Here is a 16,549-nt window from a genome sequence, read left to right as displayed (position 1 = left end):
AAACAGCTGAATCAGCGACAATCAAATAAATGTTTAAAATGACACTTGACTGTGTAATGCTGAAGCTGAAAATGGACTGATATTGCATGTGACATACATTGCGTATTTGGAACTATATTAGGTAAGTTTATTAAAATAAGCTTTAATAAACTGAAATCACTCCACCTTCATGTTCAAAATTAGTGTTATAGACAATAAGATTACAACGAGCATGAAAGTGACAATGTCTTACTACTCTGCATCGGAAATACAATATTTTCATCACATGCAGAGATAATCTACCCAAAAGTGCTGTTTACTCAACCTCAAAACTGCATTTCTTAATTTCTTCTGCTAAACACAAAATAAGATATTTTGCAGAATGTTGGAAACCAAACAGATTATACAGACAAAACAAAAAATGTTCTTTTATGTTCCACAGAAGAAAGTCATACAGGTTTTAAATGACATAAGGGTAAGTTTAAATGATGATACAAGTAAGTGATGGCAGAATATTCATTTTTGGGTAAAATATCCCTTTAAGAAAAACAAAATCAAATTTTACAGAAAACCTTGACTACAAAGGAAGGTTCTACAGTAACAGTGTAACTTTTTATGGGACACAAGTCCAGTCAGGATTTATGGCCTTCCAACAATTTAAAAGTCAAAATAAGCTTGTAAGGTCCATTTTTTTGTCATTGATTATTCAGGTCAGCACTATGTTTGCGCTGATGTGACCTGAGATGGTCCATTCGTTTGAAGCTCAGTCCACAGATACCACAGCAGTACGGTCTTTCACCTGTATGGGTACGTTGATGGACTTTCAAGATGTCGGCCCGGGTAAAGCTCTTACTGCACAGAGTGCACTTGTGTGGTTTCTCCTGCGTGTGAATGCGTTGATGCAGCTTGAGATTCCAAAGTCGGCTGAATTTGTTCCCACAAAGCGTGCAGGTGTAGGGTTTGTCTCCAGTCTGGCTGCATCGGTGCCTACGCAGGTCACTGAAGGACGAGTAACCTTTCCCACAATGGCTGCACAAGTGGAGACCTTCCCGCTGGTGGACACGCTGGTGGACTTTTAGGTTGCAGGCCTGAGTGAACTTCTTACCGCACTGGTTACAAGTGAATGCGGCACTTGAACTGACTCGATGGGAGACTGGGTAGCCTTTCACAGAAGCCCTGCTGTCATCTAATGCTTGTCCAACATTAGACTTCAGAGAGTGATTCAATGCATGTCCCTTATAAAGTGCACCACTAGCTGTGTCCCCAGAGTAAAGTGTGTGTCCTCTATGTCCAGAACCTTCTGCAATCCCACTGTGAACTTCTGTTAGGGCGCTCATGTCTTGCAAGTGGCCATCTGCATTAATAAGTAAACAGTGCATGTCTCTATCCACATCTTCTGTTTCAGGGTTGACTTGTGCAGGTAAAGATCCTCTGTTTCCTCTCTTACTCCTAATGGAAGAGCTGTGACGTCTCCCACCTTCCTCAACTACGTCTAGGTCCTTTTGATCAGTTCCAACTGCAACCGATACTGCATGACTCAAAGTTTCTTGAGTTTTTTCTCCAAGACCGTCCAGGTCTCCCATGTCCAGTTCATGTACACTGTAGCTCGTGAGCTCTTCTGCATCGTAACGTGTTCGGTATGGCAAGCCCTGAACATCTACGATATTTGCGTAAGTCTCACTGTCAGCAGTCTGATCAAGTCCAGAGCCCCAGTCTTCCTGAATCTGTTGCAGCTCTTGCTCACTGTAACTGTGAGCTGAGAAATCCGTTGTCTCAGCTCCTGGAACACCAAACATGGACAAAAAAAACATTCTAATCTTCAAACACAGTCTGATGTCAGAGAGTTAAAGCAGTAATCATATGTTAAAAGAGATTAACATCCCAAAAATTGAAATTCTGTCATCAATTACTCACTCTCATGTCATTCCAAACCCATAAGACTTTTGATCATCTTCGAAACACAAAGATATTTTTAATGAAATTGAGAAATTTCTGTCCCTCCATTTAAAGTCTTTTTATCCAGTTTAAAAAGTTCATAAAGAGATTGTAAAATAAATCTGAATGAATCGAGTGGTTTAATCCAAGTCTTCTGAAGAGACCATGATCACTTTATATGACGAACAGATTTAATTTAAGCTTTTAATCGCATAGAAACATTGGTCAACAAGAGCACTCAAATATGGTAAACATGGGTGAATAGACTTTCAATGGAGGAACCTCTCAGATTTAATTAAAAGTATTTTTATTTGCATTCCGAAGATGAATAAAAGTCTTACGGGTTTGGAACGACATGAAAAAATGACAGAATTTTCATTTTTGGGTGAACTATTGCTTTAAATCACACCTTCAGTGTCCAGTGTCCACCCATCCTGAAGCTCCTTATTACCGGCAGTGACATAGAGGGCCTCCTGTTTCAATACGCAGTCCAGTTTCCTGTTCTCTGTACCAGCAGACTACAGAGAGCACAAAGACAGAATGTGCACAGAATGTTAAAGTTGTGATGAAACAGAAGTAGCGACGAATCATTTCTTCCATGTTGTGATGTACATCGTAGTGAAATTCATTATCGAAAAAGAAAAAAACTGGGGGATTCTATCATCAGTTGATGATTGGATGGGGCAGATCTGAATGCAAGCTTGCAGTCGACTGTAAGAAAGTGGCAGGGTTTAAGCAGACTAAATTATAGGAGATGTCCAGCATACGTCACAAGAAAGAAGTCTGTCGTCTCACAAGAAGAACAAGTTATGACATTTTACTTAAAGGGTTAGTTTACCCAAAAATGAAAATTCTCACCCTTATGTCATTCCAAACCTGTAGGACCTTCGTTCTTCTTTGGAACACAAATTAAGATATTTTTGATGAAATCCAAGAGGTTTCTGATCCCCCATAGACAGCAAATTATTTACCACTTTCAGGGTCCAGAAAGGTAGTAAAGACATCATTAAAATAGTCCACTTGACTTAATGTTATGAAGCAACGATACTTTTTGTGCAAAAACAAACAAAAATATTGACTTAATTCAACAATTTCTTCTCTTCCATGCCAGTCTCCTATGCAGTTAACATAGTAAACACAGTGCAGCGCTTCCAGGTTCTACGTCAGAACGGCAGCTCAGTATTGGCTGACGCTGTACACGTGAGCAGCACGACGCATGTGTGTGATGCTGACGCAGGAGCTTGCCAATAATGAGTCTGCGTTCGGGCATAGAACCTGGAAGCGCTGCACTCTGTCTACAATGTGAACAGCATAGTAGACTGACAGGGAAGAGAATAAATTGTTGAATAAAGTTGTTATTTTTGTTTTTGGCCTTGACAGTGGTAATTCAATTGCGGTCTATGGAGGAATCAGAGAACTCTCGGATTTCATCAAAAATATCTTAATTTGTGTTCCGAAGATGAACGAAGGTCTTACGGGTGTGGAACGACATGAGGGTGAGTAAATAATGACAGAAATTTCATTTTTGGGTAAACTAACCCTTTAAGAATTATGAGGTCATTTGTTTTTAGATGTAACATGCACAGATTAACTGTTCATGATAAATTCAATAACATGCATTTACAAAATAGAGTAAATTTTAAATTTCATCATGACATTAATGCCTTCTTACCTTCACAGCAGTATTTTTCAGGTTTCAGACATTGTGAAACACTGCTGTATGAGCAACTGATCAAGGTTAGAGGTGGTCAGAAAAGTGGTTTATCCACTAGGCTACTCACCTCTGTTATGTTACTGGGGCTGGTTTGATCTTCTAATCTCTCTTTTCCCATAAGTGTGTCAGTCTCCAACTCACAGCTTCCCCAGATCCCATCTGGAACTCTCTCCTGCTTGAGGCTGCGTTCATTTTCTACATGTGGTCAAGGGTGAATGCAACTGTGAGGGCATTGATTACACAGTCCTTTAATGGTCTTTAAAGGGACGGAAGAAAAATGTCATATGGTCTGGAATGACATGAAGATCTTTAAACTATTACTTTATATTATATTGGGGGTCAATTTGACCCACCTAGATTTTTCAGTTGGAGGAAACCTATGCTTAACCAATTTTTCTTGAAGTTTTTCCTCATTTAGGTTCAGGAACATGCCTGCAAAGTGTCAGCACCGATGTGTTTTGGAATGCATGTACAAAATTTCTATTACGATTATGATGTGTGCGGGTCAATTAAAGGCAGCTGCACAGACCCAAAATAAAAACATTTTTTATGCACTTTGATATGTCAGTTTCTCAACTATCCTCTGAGGGTATCTACATTTATGTATGTATATTTAAGAAAATTACTCTGAAATGAAGGTGTACATTTTTATCAGTTCATGCATGTTCAGTTCAATGGGAATCGAACCCATGATCTTGGCATTGCTAGCACCATGCTTTACTACTCTACTTATTCTGTTAAAAACGTTAAAGTAAAAAAAAAAAAAAAAAAAAAAAGATTAAATAAATAGTTACAATACTGTTTATAATATTCAGTTTGTGGATTTTTTATTTATTTTTTTAAGTAGCTTTAAATTTAAGGTCATGTTTTTAAAAAAAATAAATAAATAAACCACACATCAGCTATTATATACTCTACTTCAAAATGTATTGTGTATATTGTACTGCATAAATCCTGTGTATATTTGTATTGTGTCAGTTCTGTATTATGTGTATATTTGATATTGTGAATATTATTTTGTGTACTGTATATTTATTTGTATGTTGTATATGTTTGTCTATTTATGTAATTGTACTGTTCAAAGCATGTACCAAAGACTTTCACCTATCACTACACTTCTGTGCTTTAGTGTGACAATAAAGGTTACAAGAAATTATTTGTTTTGTTATGTGTGATAAGTATTAATGTTAAAGGTTTGCTGTTTTTACCAGATTATTATTATTAATGATATTCCTACAGATTATAAAATTTAAATGTCCTTTTTTTTGAACATTACAAATAGTAACAGCACTGAGATTGAGTTGAATTGTGATTGTGAACAAACCTGATTGTGGTGACAATTCTTCTCGTTCATCGTTACCTACACGGGCTTTGTCACACTCTGCACACCTCAGTCTCCTCACGTTTATCTCTTGATTTTTCCTTCTGCACTCGCTCCACTGCAGCCTCTTCTTTAGAGTCTCCACCTGCTCTCGACTGCGGGACACTTCCTTCACAAAACTGTCCTCCACGAGCCTGGTGATCTCAAACATGGCAGCTTTGAAAACGGTCTCCATGACCCCGGACAGCTGTGATTGAAACGAGTGTATGGCTTCGGACATAATGTCGAGTATGTGGATGGGAAAAACCTACTTCCGTTGATTATAAACAAGCCAACAATTTATCCTCCAGCTCCTCATTAGACGTTTCAACCAAATTGTAACATCATATCGTTGGTGTGCAACCGTTTCACTGTTTTTATTGAACCTTCTTTTAGTTTAATCAAATTTGCAGTCCATACACTTGCAAGCAAAGGCTAGCGATGAATGGTCTTGTGCTAGCTACTGTTTACGCTAACTACCGTTTATTGCACTCTCATTCGTCTCACATTAAAACACTATATCATAAACAATACGCTGAAAATCAATGCTGATCCAGCTAGGAACATTTTCTCGTCCTACAGTGTGGGACTGACTGGAAGTACTTCCTCCTGAAGCAAACATACGGAGGAAGTAGGGGACAAATTTAAAGGGACAGTACACCCGAAAATTAAAAGAAAAACTCATTTACTGTTTAATTTTACTCGAAATCAATTTCTCATATTCATGTAGTTGCAAACCTGCTTTAATTTCTTCCGTGCGACGGAAAAGTAGATGTTTGTCAGAATGACAGTCCAAGTCACCATTCACTTTCACTACATCCTTTGTCTATACAATGAAATTGAATAGTGACTGACAACGTGAGGCCACATTAGCGAAATTTCCCGGGCAAAAAGTCTGTTGTCTGTTGTCAACCCTTCTAATGCGTTAAAAAACTGTATTCCGGGTTGGCTTGGATCTGGTGGAACATAAGCTTATAAAACAGTCATAACTTAATATTTTTCAAATGAATCCATATTGTAGGCCTATATCTAATCAGTGACTTTTCATTAATGAGTGAATCCACAAAAGTTTTAAAGTTTTAAATGTTACCATGTTTTTACCATGCTACTACTTTATTTACCCCAATTTTTTAAAATGAAAACATTGAGAAATTCTTTGAAATTTTAATTTTTTCAAGAATAGGCTACAGCAAAAACCAGCGGGGTGCAAGAAAATTAATATAAAATAATAAAATAATATTTTTTATTAATATTCATGATACATTTTTTGAATATCATTAGATGAAATTTATATGAACATATAATATGACAATTACCAATATGAACTTCAATGGATTTAGTTAAATTAATTTGAAACTTCTAAATCATGATGCCTGCTCAAAAATCTAAATTTATGAAACCTACATTATTCTTTTTCTAACAAAACAACACCAAAACAACATCATTATTACTCTGAAATGTTTTCAAACAAAATATATTAATTTTACTTGGACAAACTTTTACTTTCATATGAAAAAAATGATGATGATGATGATGAACGGCTTGAATATCCTTTTCATGATGCAGTGGTTTATCAATAGATGGCAGCAAAGTGAAATGTGGACTTTTTCTTTTCCAAACCTTCTTTCCTTTTACAAATTTAGACAATTTCTATGAACTTGTGCTCTACAAACACATTAAGCGATTAATTTGTTTTTGTCATTTTGTTTTTGTCACCATTATTAATCAGTGACGTTGTCTATACACGACGCGCCAAATCCCCAATAAACCGGACAGTAAACCGGAGTATGAGGTCTCTGGGAACAAAGGTGGGCGTTTCTGAATTTGTGGATGTTTTCAAACTGGTGGGTGTTTATAAATCATGCAATGAAAATTATCTCCTTCACCCTACCCTACCCCTAAACCCTGCCCATACTCTGACGGGCAAATCAGGTAATGCTCTCAAAAATGCCCCTCTGTTTATGGCCTCACCCACTGATCTGGTAACTCCTATTACTGTCCTGCAGAGACCTGTACTTGAACCGATGCCTCGTTCTATTTATGACGTACTCCAAGCACTTGTGATACTTCTCATAGGAAGGACAAATGGATTTGCAACGGTTGCTTTGTCGCGTCCAGTGTAGACAGCTTCTGTTGCGGTGCGATGTGTCAACGGTCGCGTTTAGTGTAACAGTTTAGTTTAAATGGTTATATCTCTTACATTTTTGTAAAACAAATCTGAAAAAGTAAATGATGTGTATTTTGACAGTCTTAACACACATCATTTTCATCTTCATACTAAAAATCATTTTTACGTACCTCTTCCTGGTTGAGACGGACCCAAATGCAGTAGGAGGGTTAACAGTGTAGCGGTATATGAATCACAGACTTAACCAAGCATCCTTCTGTTGGTAAACGCAGCAATTTGCATTGGGAAATCTGCATTGGGAAATCTAATGCCCTGATGCTCAAATGAAATAGCTGAATTTTGCTTGAGAAAATTTGCCAAACAACCATAAATGTGACCGCACCTTGCACAGACCCCCTTTTGTAAATAAAGTTTCCAAAAGGGGGTTTTCACAGCAATGCCATATGGATGGGCAAATGTCGGTCCTGCAGAGTTTAGCTCAAACCCTGATTTTAAAAAAAAAAAAACTCATTTTTAAATGCAATTTAAAAATAAAATTCACTTATGAAACTTCACATATCAAGTAGCTGACTTAAAAAATCAAGTAGTTGACTGCATAGTTATTGATAGGTTAACAGGAATGACCTTTCAAGTAGGCCTCTCTCTCTCTCTCTCTCTCTCTCTCTCTCTCTGTCTCTCTCACTCTATATATATACAGTCAAACAAATTCAGACACCTTGATCATTTCATTCATTAATACAGTTTATTTACTATAGTTTAAAAAAAATGCTAATAAAATATGACAAGATCTCAGAGTTAAACTGTGTCAGAAAAAAAATAATCTTATATTATGTCAGATAACACTTAAGGAAAACATGGTCAGGTCAAAGTGTCTGAATAATGTTTAGTCCCAAATTTTGATCAATTTTACTGGTAGTCCACTGTATGAAGAATTTTTGGGTATAATATGTCACAGTTTACTTTATTTTGCTATCCTCACTTACATAAATGAACTATAGTGTCCTGCACCCACTAGTAAACATATATCAAAAATATCAAGAATGTCTGCATATTTTTTGGTTTGACTGCATATATATATATATATATATATATATATATATATATATATATATATATATATATATATATAATGCATTTTTTATTGATCGGTTTATAGACTTAACCACTTAAGATGATACTGGACTTTGGAATAAAATCACAAAAAATTAATAACAAGTTTGGTTTCTCTTTCTTTTGAAGAAGTCTACATACAGCGTTAAGTGCATGTGTCACAGTGTCATTTCAAACGCAGACCGCAAACCTTTTCTGCAGTCTATAAATACAACTTTTTAACATTCAGTGCGGAAGTATACCGCCCTCCCCTGGACGTGTAATCCTCGTTAACTCTGTCAAAGGGACCGAAACGTCTGCTCCATAAAATTAAAACAATCCGAGTCGGGCCATGCCGGATGCGAGCCCTGAAGACTATGACGGGTTTCAGACCCAGTTCACACACATAATGGAAACAATATTACATACCGCTGTCAGGGAAGCGACAAAACTTTATGAGGGCACTTTGCATCGCTTGAAAGCGGAATTGGTGCAGCTGAGACAAGAGAATGTCAACACGAAGACAGGTGATTCATCCAGTAAAGACACAAAGAGATTCCCTGAATCTGGGAGTCAGAGGATTGCCAATGCCCCCATACATCGTGATATTGGCGTGCAGTGTGGTAGGTTTTTTTCTTTTAACAGTTTGTCTGTCTGGCTTATGGCGTTCAATAAACACTTCCTGGAAAATTATAACGACTTTTAACGGCTTAGACGAAGTCAGATGGTAAATACATAAAAGCCAGAATTTCTTACTTTTTAACTCTATATGGAATTATCTTATATAATCATTTTCATAATCATTTGCAATGTATGCCCTGCTAAAGAAAAAAAAAAAAAAAAAAACTAGACTAAGATGGTTTTAGAATGGGGTCTGATCACTTTTCTACTGGTAAGGGTTTTCTTTAACAGGGTTAGCTACGGTTTCCAAAAAGTTTACTTTTTTGATGGTCTTTTTTCTTTCATTTGTCAGACAAGCCCATTTTGGTTGACCGGGAATGCAGCCCTCTTCCGTTTATAGGACAATGTCTTAGTGTGGGAGACATTACGAGTGATAAACTCACAGATCTTTGTGCCAATGAGGATGGGAGCAGACAGCTTGCATTGCTCCTCATCAAACAAGAGGTAAGAAATGACAGGTTAAACGATAGAAGAGTAAATGTTTACCCATTCTGGTTATCATTTCCCTCCTTCCTTCCTCCCCCTTTTCTGTTTTGCATATCAAATAAAGTTCACAGAGACTGAGGTCATATTCCCTCCCTTTTTATACATTATGATTTTATGTTCTTTGTCTTCAGCCTAAAGAGACTGAATGTGACAGCTATGCACCAGGATATTTTCTACTGAAGCAAGAAGGTGCTGAGCCAATACTGGTGCGCAGAGAGCCAAATAAGGACACCATGGAAAGGGGTATAAGATTCATTCACAAATTTGACCAAAAAATGAGAAAATATTCTTATATGATATATGCAGTTCTCTCATATTTTGAAAAATATGAGAGAAAAAATATTATTATTGGGACTTAATTATTAGGACTTAACTATTATAAAGACTTAAAGGATTAGTTCACTTTCAAATGAAATTTACCCCAAGCTTTACTCACCCTCAAGCCATCCTAGGTGTATATGTCTTTCTTTTTTCTGATGAACACAGTCGGAGATATTTTAATAAATATCCTGACACATCTGAGCTTTATAATGGCAGTGAGCGGGATCAGAAAGTGCCTCCATCCATATCCATCCATCAAAAACGTGTACTCCACACGGCTCCATGGGGTTAATAAAGCCCTTCTGAAGCGAAGCGATGCATTTGTGTAAAAAAAATATCCATATTTAACAAGTTATGAAGTAAAATATCTAGCTTCCGCCAGACCGCCTTCCGTATTCAATGTACAAAGAAAGTGTAAAACTCTTGCAGCTCAAAAAGCTTATGCTACGTCCTACGCCTTCCCTATTCAACTTACGGAAAAAGTGTAACTGACGCAACGCCAGTTCAATTTTTTTCGTAACTTGAATATGGAAGGCGGCCTGGCGGCCCTTTAACTTGTTAAATATGGATTTTTTTTACACAAAAGCATCACTTCACTTCAATAGGCCTTTATTAACCCCCAGGAGCCGTGTGAAATGTGTTTATGATGGATGGATGTGGATGGAGGCACTTTCTTCAGCTCATACTCGTTGATCACATTCACTGCCATTATAAAGCTCGGATGCATCAGGATATTTATTAAAATATCTCTGATTGTGTTCATCAGAAAGAAGAAAGTCATATACACCTAGGATGGCTTGAGGGTGAGTAAAGCCTGGGGTAATTTTCATTTGAAAGTGAACTAATCCTTTAACGCAAGTTCACAACGCAGACACAAGTTCTTGGTTTAATATACATTTACTCATTTATCAGGAATTGATGGAACAGAATTAAACACAATACACATCATTATACCCATTTTAAAACTTGAATGAAAATAAATTTTTTAAATGTTCTGTTTAAATATAATTACATATCACACATACACTTATGCAAGTGACATATCAGTAGGATTTTAGTACAATAAACTTTCAGATTTTAGTTTTTCAAAGAAAGTGTTTGTTTTATTTGTCATATCTTCTTAGATACCTGGTATCGATCTCAGACAGGTTTTTAAGTAGTTTGCCAGGTCTTCTTAGGTAAATGCAAAACCTACTTGAAAAGGTTGTTCCACGTTACTAAGCAAGTCACAGTTCTGGAGGCCCAAGAACCTCTCCATGCAGGATGGCAGTTGTGCATAAAGCTGCCAATTAAAGTTTACAAAGAGAAACATTTCTATTTACCTGTTATTTATATATTGTATATATATATATATTGTTCTCCTTATGTTATTTTCTTGCATCTTCACCTCTCTGTATTCACAGTTATGATCCCACCATCATTTCAAACAATAACCAGGCACCATAGCAACATTAGAGGAAAGTCTCCACCAGCAGGGATTCCTTCCTCCTGTAGTCGCAGTGTGGATTCCTGTGCTCACAAACCCAATCAGACTATACAACCCATCCGAGGTACATCTGAAAGAACATCGGAAAACAGTGAAGGCTTGTCTTCCCAAAACAAAAGACAAAATGCCAGTGCACCGGCACAGACATCCACTACTTCAGAACTTGCCAATTCGACCCAGACTCCTGTTCCTACTGTTAACTTGTCTGTGCCAATGATCGAGCTGTCTGGTGCTCCATCAATTCCTCAAGCCAAATCAACAGCATTATCAGTTCACCGACGACCAAACCCAAATCCTCAAACATCAAACCAGACAGTAGTCCCTCAGAAAGAGGGGTCAAATATTGGTCATCCACTTCAAAACACCTACCTTTCACCTGTTCCTCCAAGCCAACACTTAGTAACGGAGCCTCATTCCTCCAAACAATGGCCTCAGGCATTGGTTACAAATACAGAGAAAAGTATTTCAACCATTGCCTTGTTAAACCAAGCTACTGAGCCATTAACCCAGTCTCAACTTATACAGTCACCATTCTTTCCACCACAAACCATCAAAACACAAGACCAAGAGGTGTCTCCACAGTTACACGCTGCCATGCCATCAGGCCATGTTTCTGTCACACCAAATATACCTTCAGCAGTCCAGGATCGGATTCTCTCAACCAGTCTTGTTCCACCTCAAAAAGTTTTTGCATCACCACAGGTAATACCAGCACATTCTGCAACTTCAAGTCCATCATTCCAGTTTCCTTTGGTGCTCCCACACAATCCGACTCAACCGACACCACCTTCTTACCTTCCAACACACGTTCCATTTACTTCTCCCCACCTTCCAGTTAACACAGTTCAGGGATCTGTCTCCATAAACCCACCTCAACCTTCACTTAAACATTCTCAATATCCAACACAATCCAACCAGTTCTCCTCTTCTTCAGACCAGATGTTTCCTCCACCTGATAATACGGCAGGTTTGCTTGAATCTCTTGATACTTTGCATTTGCACTCGTCCATTGTGATGACCCCACAAGAGGCCCCAGAGCAGACACCCATGCACCATTTTCAACCATCTGGGCAACTTGCGCCTCTGCTAACACTTAAGGAGCAACAAGCTGCTGCTTCCGCTTCCGCTAACATTGTTTTAGGTCGAATGCCAGTTCTATCATCAGAGACCTCTATGTCTCCAGTTGACGACTTTGAAGGAGACATACCGCTTTCCCCATGTTTTAGTGCAGAAACCACAGATAGAAATGATAAAGACCTCTCAGAAGATGAAGACACTCCCACACTCCAGTCTAGACTGAGAAAACAGAGAAAGATTTTCTCCAAATCCAGACAAATAGATCCTGCAGGTGAGGACGGCACAGTCATGGTCAATGATAAGAGGGTGGATTGGGTGCAAACACCACATTCTGGCTCCAATAACGAAAGTCAAGCCTTCTCAAAATCTTCGAGTAAAACATTGCAGAAAAATACTGAGTGTCCTGAGTGTGGAAGGGTCCTCAGCAATGCGTCTGCCTTGGAGAACCACATGAGACTTCATACAGGAGAGAGACCTTATACCTGCTCCCAGTGTGGAAAGGCGTTCCCTAGTGTACGAGGCCTTAACCGGCACGTAAAGGTCCATGCAGAAGAGAAACGGTATCAGTGTGAAGAGTGTGGGAAGAGTTTTGTGTACCACTTTACCCTTACCAAACATCAGCTCATTCACTCTGGAGAAAGGCCTTTTCCTTGTAAAGTTTGTGGAAAGAGGTTTTTGGCCAAGGCAGACCGGTCTACCCATATGCGTATGCACACCGGAGAGAAGCCCTTCTCGTGTACGCTGTGTGGGAAGAAGTTTAAACATAGAGTTGCTCTGAATATGCATATGCAGGGGCATAGAGGAGAGAAACGTTACATTTGCCCCCACTGTGAAAAAGGATTTGTGGATCTAGGTAACTTTAAAAGACACAAGCTCATCCACACAGGGGAAAGGCCGTTTGAGTGCAAGGAATGTGGGAAACGTTTCACTCAGTCAGCCCATCTCAAGAAACATGTCAACACACAACATGTTACATGAAGTAATTGGATTGTTTAACAATGCATTCAGTTGATATTCTGTTACAGAAAATATAATGGTATTAGGCCTGATTGCAAATTAATTTATGGAGATGCTATTTTTATAGAGAAAAGTAAATAAAAGTATATATTTTTATATTTTAACTGCTTTACTGCATCAATTTTGTACAGTGATTTAATTGTTAACGTTTCTTAAAATGTGATTATTTTTCTATTCATTTCTCATTGTGAAACTTGTATACTACCAAGTGATACTTGGATTTTTTATAGTACTTTTATAGTGTCCATCCTATATAAACAGCTCAAATTGAAACCTAATGGAGTTATTTTTTTTAACTTTGTAATTGTATGAGTGTCACATACTGTTTGCAAAACAGATTTGTATCCTAAAATTGATAATCTAATTAAAATGTTTGTTTGCTCCACAGTTTCTCTTGAAATTGTATCCGATCTATTTGATTCATACAAATGTAGTATGATGCAGACAAAGAAAAATGTTGCAAATCATATCAACCATTGGGTGGCGGTGTAATGTTATCATAAGATAGGGTTAGATTGTCTAAAACGGGTGGGGAACATTGGAGGGCCATTTTCCTGCAGAGTTTAGCTCCAACCCTAATTAAACACACCTGAAGCTAATCAAGGTCTTCAGGATTACTAAAGTTACAGGCAGGTGAGTGTTTTTTTTTTCAGGGTTGGAGGACAATGCTAAACCTGCAGGACAATGGCCCTCCAGGATCAATGTTCCCCACCCCTGGTCTAAAACGACATTCACAATCCTCAAGATTGAAATAACTGACATGAATCGGAACTGAGATGCAAAAACAGGAACTGAAATGTACAATAGATAAATAAATGGGTGTCAGCGTCACTTTAAAATATGCTGTAAAGTAGAGGTCTGTGGGACAAGTTTTGAATTGCTGAGTCTGCGTGTGCGGGAAGAAGGAGAAACAAATGACTCGTGGGCTTCCGCAAAATATAATTCTCTAATAGCCTAATAACAGCACACACAAGTCTGTCACTGGACATCTGAAGCATTGTGTGTGTGTGGAAATTTAAAATAGCCTACTGACCTTATTCAGAGCAGTGCCATGACAGTATGAAAGTGAGGCTGTGAGGGATAGACTTGCTGTGTTTTCAATGGAATCCGCTGAAAAAAGATGTATAAAGCTCCTAGATCACTTATAATTTTCTACAGCTCATATTGTCTGGAGTTTTTTGTCACTAAAATTTCCTGGAAAGATATTTTTGCATTGTTTCATCAGCAGAACAATCCAAAAACAGATTAAACAACAGTACAACCCACTGAAGAGATGTATGTCTATCATCAGCCGCTTTCATTCCTGTTAAAAATCAAAGATGGCGGACAGGGACTGAAAATTACAAATCACACATTGAACAGAGTAGCCTGCTTTAAAAAAAAAGCCATAAATTCCAGCTTATGTATAGTGGAAAACATCTATGCTATGCATTTTAACATAGCTGCTTGAGATCTTCTAGATTAGCCTACATGTGTTGCAACATGTACCACATCATTCAATTAAAACATTTCTAAAAGTTAGATGACATGACCTTATGTTTATGGTGCATAACAATAAATTCATATTGTACAACTGTCATTGTCCTTAAGATTATATTTTATGGTTAGAGAGTCAGACTTGTAACCCGAAGGTCACGGGTTAGAGTCTCAGCACCAGTGTTGTGCCGAATTTCGACTCCCTGCCAAATTATTACCCCCTCGTTGAAGTCGCCCCCTCTCCCACACCCAATCCTAAACCTACCAATAATAGGGGGGTAATAATTTGGTGGGGGTCAGAATTCGGCACAACACTGGCAAGAAATGTAGGTGGGGAGAGTGAATGAACAGCGCTCTCTTCCACTCTTATTACCCACAACTGAGGTACCCATGAGCAAGGTACCTAACGTATCTGGTTACTCACGCAACCTTAGTTCCCTGAGAGGAGGGAACGAGACATTACGTATGGGGAAACCCTTTTCCTCGAAATGCTGAAGCCTGATTGAATAACTCTATTGTTTTGCAGTAGGCAATGGCGTCCGAGCATTCGCCTGATTGGCTGGCTCAGCCACTATATAAGCGATGTTGGGCGCCAGAACACCTCACAGTCTTTCGACTGAGTGAGAGCTATTGAGGCTATAAGGAGGTTTTTCACACAGCAATCTACGTAATGTCTCGTTCCCTCCTCTCAGGGAACTAAGGTTATGTGAGTAACCAGAGACGTTCCCTTATCGAGTCGGTTTCTCAACATTACGTATAGGAAACGTATATAAAACCCTGCCATGTAAAAAATTGTGTCGGCCAAACTCGCACATAAACGATGCAGAGGGCTAGGCTCTGAGGCAGTAGCAAGACAATTCAGCGTGCTCGCCCCTCCCCCTCTAGGTCGGGTATCGGACCTCTCAAATGCAGTTTTTGGCAGAGAGCCAACATGGCGCCGGCGCCACCAGCGCCTTCCTGTACACCGCAAGCAGCACTGGACTGGTGTGAAAATAAGGCAACAAACATGTTGGTGCCTGAATACACTGGCGGCCTGAATAAGCGGGCATAGATAAATGCTTTGGTACGTGAACCTTTCCATGCCTGCGGTGGGACTCAGTCCTGTAACCATAGTTGCAACGGCCTCATATGTAGCAAGCCCAGCCGGCAAGCGGAGGCTGCAGCTGCCATTAAACCAAGCAGTCTTTAAAGTTTTTAGAGGAACCGCCTTGCCTTGCACAAATAAGGCCAGTGCATTGTGAATGGACTGGATTCTCTGCTCCGATAAGTGCGCAATCATCGTGCGTGAGTCCAAAAACATTGTTATGAAGCGCACTGGAAGGGAACCTGCAACAGGAGGGTTAAGGGCGCGTGGGCACAGAGAAGGTGCAAGCTCATCAACTGACCCTGACAGATCCACATCAAAAGCTTGCGGCACTTTCCTTCTTGGTTCGACAGAGGCTGCAGAGGAAGAGCACGGCAGGGCTTGTTGGGCGAGTTCATTGCCTTGGACGATGGCCACACAGATCCTGAGAGTCTGGAGGCTCATATCAGTCTGACCCTCCAAGCGCTGCCTCTGCGTGGACGCGACCCAGGCAGAAGACATACGACTCTTGGCCATCAGAAGGTTTGATTAGCTTCAGTAGTATTGGAGGAAGGGGTTTTCCCATATGCGTAGCAAACGCAATGTTGAAGTGACCGAATCAAAAGGGAACTGAATTTGAACTATTTTAAGTTTGCTTTATGAAACAGAATCCACCAACAATAAGTCTGACTAACCAAAATAAGCCTGGCTTGTATTCTGATCTTGTTTTATGGAAC

At 39.0% G+C, this 16,549-nt stretch overlaps 2 protein-coding genes across 3 annotated transcripts; one reads left to right on the top strand and one right to left on the bottom strand.

Moving 5' to 3' along the window:
• Positions 1-103: 103 nt before the first annotated feature.
• Positions 104-5,626, bottom strand: si:ch73-109d9.2 (uncharacterized protein LOC565042 homolog). 2 transcript variants are annotated; one of them, XM_051902633.1, is made up of 4 exons: positions 4,953-5,626; positions 3,696-3,823; positions 2,324-2,432; positions 104-1,759 (listed from the first exon to the last, which is right to left on the bottom strand). In XM_051902633.1, the coding sequence occupies exons 1-4, from the start codon at positions 5,227-5,229 to the stop codon at positions 675-677; spliced, it is 1,599 nt and encodes a 532-aa protein (XP_051758593.1). In that variant the 5' UTR covers positions 5,230-5,626; the 3' UTR covers positions 104-674. The 2 variants fall into 2 exon arrangements, with proteins under 2 accessions (XP_051758593.1, XP_051758602.1); XM_051902642.1 differs by having other exon boundaries at positions 3,696-3,849; positions 4,953-5,169.
• Positions 5,627-8,459: 2,833 nt separating this feature from the next.
• On the top strand, positions 8,460-13,673 carry LOC127517133 (uncharacterized). The gene is made up of 4 exons (XM_051902362.1): positions 8,460-8,828; positions 9,179-9,330; positions 9,504-9,615; positions 11,097-13,673. The coding sequence occupies exons 1-4, from the start codon at positions 8,558-8,560 to the stop codon at positions 13,232-13,234; spliced, it is 2,673 nt and encodes an 890-aa protein (XP_051758322.1). The 5' UTR covers positions 8,460-8,557; the 3' UTR covers positions 13,235-13,673.
• Positions 13,674-16,549: the final 2,876 nt, after the last annotated feature.

This window comes from Ctenopharyngodon idella, chromosome 1, assembly GCF_019924925.1.
Source record: "Ctenopharyngodon idella isolate HZGC_01 chromosome 1, HZGC01, whole genome shotgun sequence".
NCBI lineage: Eukaryota > Metazoa > Chordata > Actinopteri > Cypriniformes > Xenocyprididae > Ctenopharyngodon > Ctenopharyngodon idella.
The sequence above is the reverse complement of the archived record's forward strand: the minus strand, read 5'-3'. Positions and strand labels throughout refer to the sequence as shown.

What these genes read in the sequence shown, in the direction of transcription:
- si:ch73-109d9.2 (XM_051902633.1), bottom strand. Translation starts at nt 5,229, where the DNA reads ATGTCCGAAGCCATACACTCGTTTCAATCACAGCTGTCCGGGGTCATG. An exon ending in GCCCCAGTAACATAACAGAG is followed by an intron (nt 2,433 to 3,695) that starts GTGAGTAGCCTA and finishes TGCTCTCTGTAG; the next exon opens with TCTGCTGGTACAGAGAACAG. An exon ending in GTGGACACTGGACACTGAAG is followed by an intron (nt 1,760 to 2,323) that starts GTGTGATTTAAA and finishes TTGGTGTTCCAG; the next exon opens with GAGCTGAGACAACGGATTTC.
- LOC127517133 (XM_051902362.1), top strand. Translation starts at nt 8,558, where the DNA reads ATGCCGGATGCGAGCCCTGAAGACTATGACGGGTTTCAGACCCAGTTC. An exon ending in TGATATTGGCGTGCAGTGTG is followed by an intron (nt 8,829 to 9,178) that starts GTAGGTTTTTTT and finishes TTCATTTGTCAG; the next exon opens with ACAAGCCCATTTTGGTTGAC. An exon ending in TGCTCCTCATCAAACAAGAG is followed by an intron (nt 9,331 to 9,503) that starts GTAAGAAATGAC and finishes CTTTGTCTTCAG; the next exon opens with CCTAAAGAGACTGAATGTGA.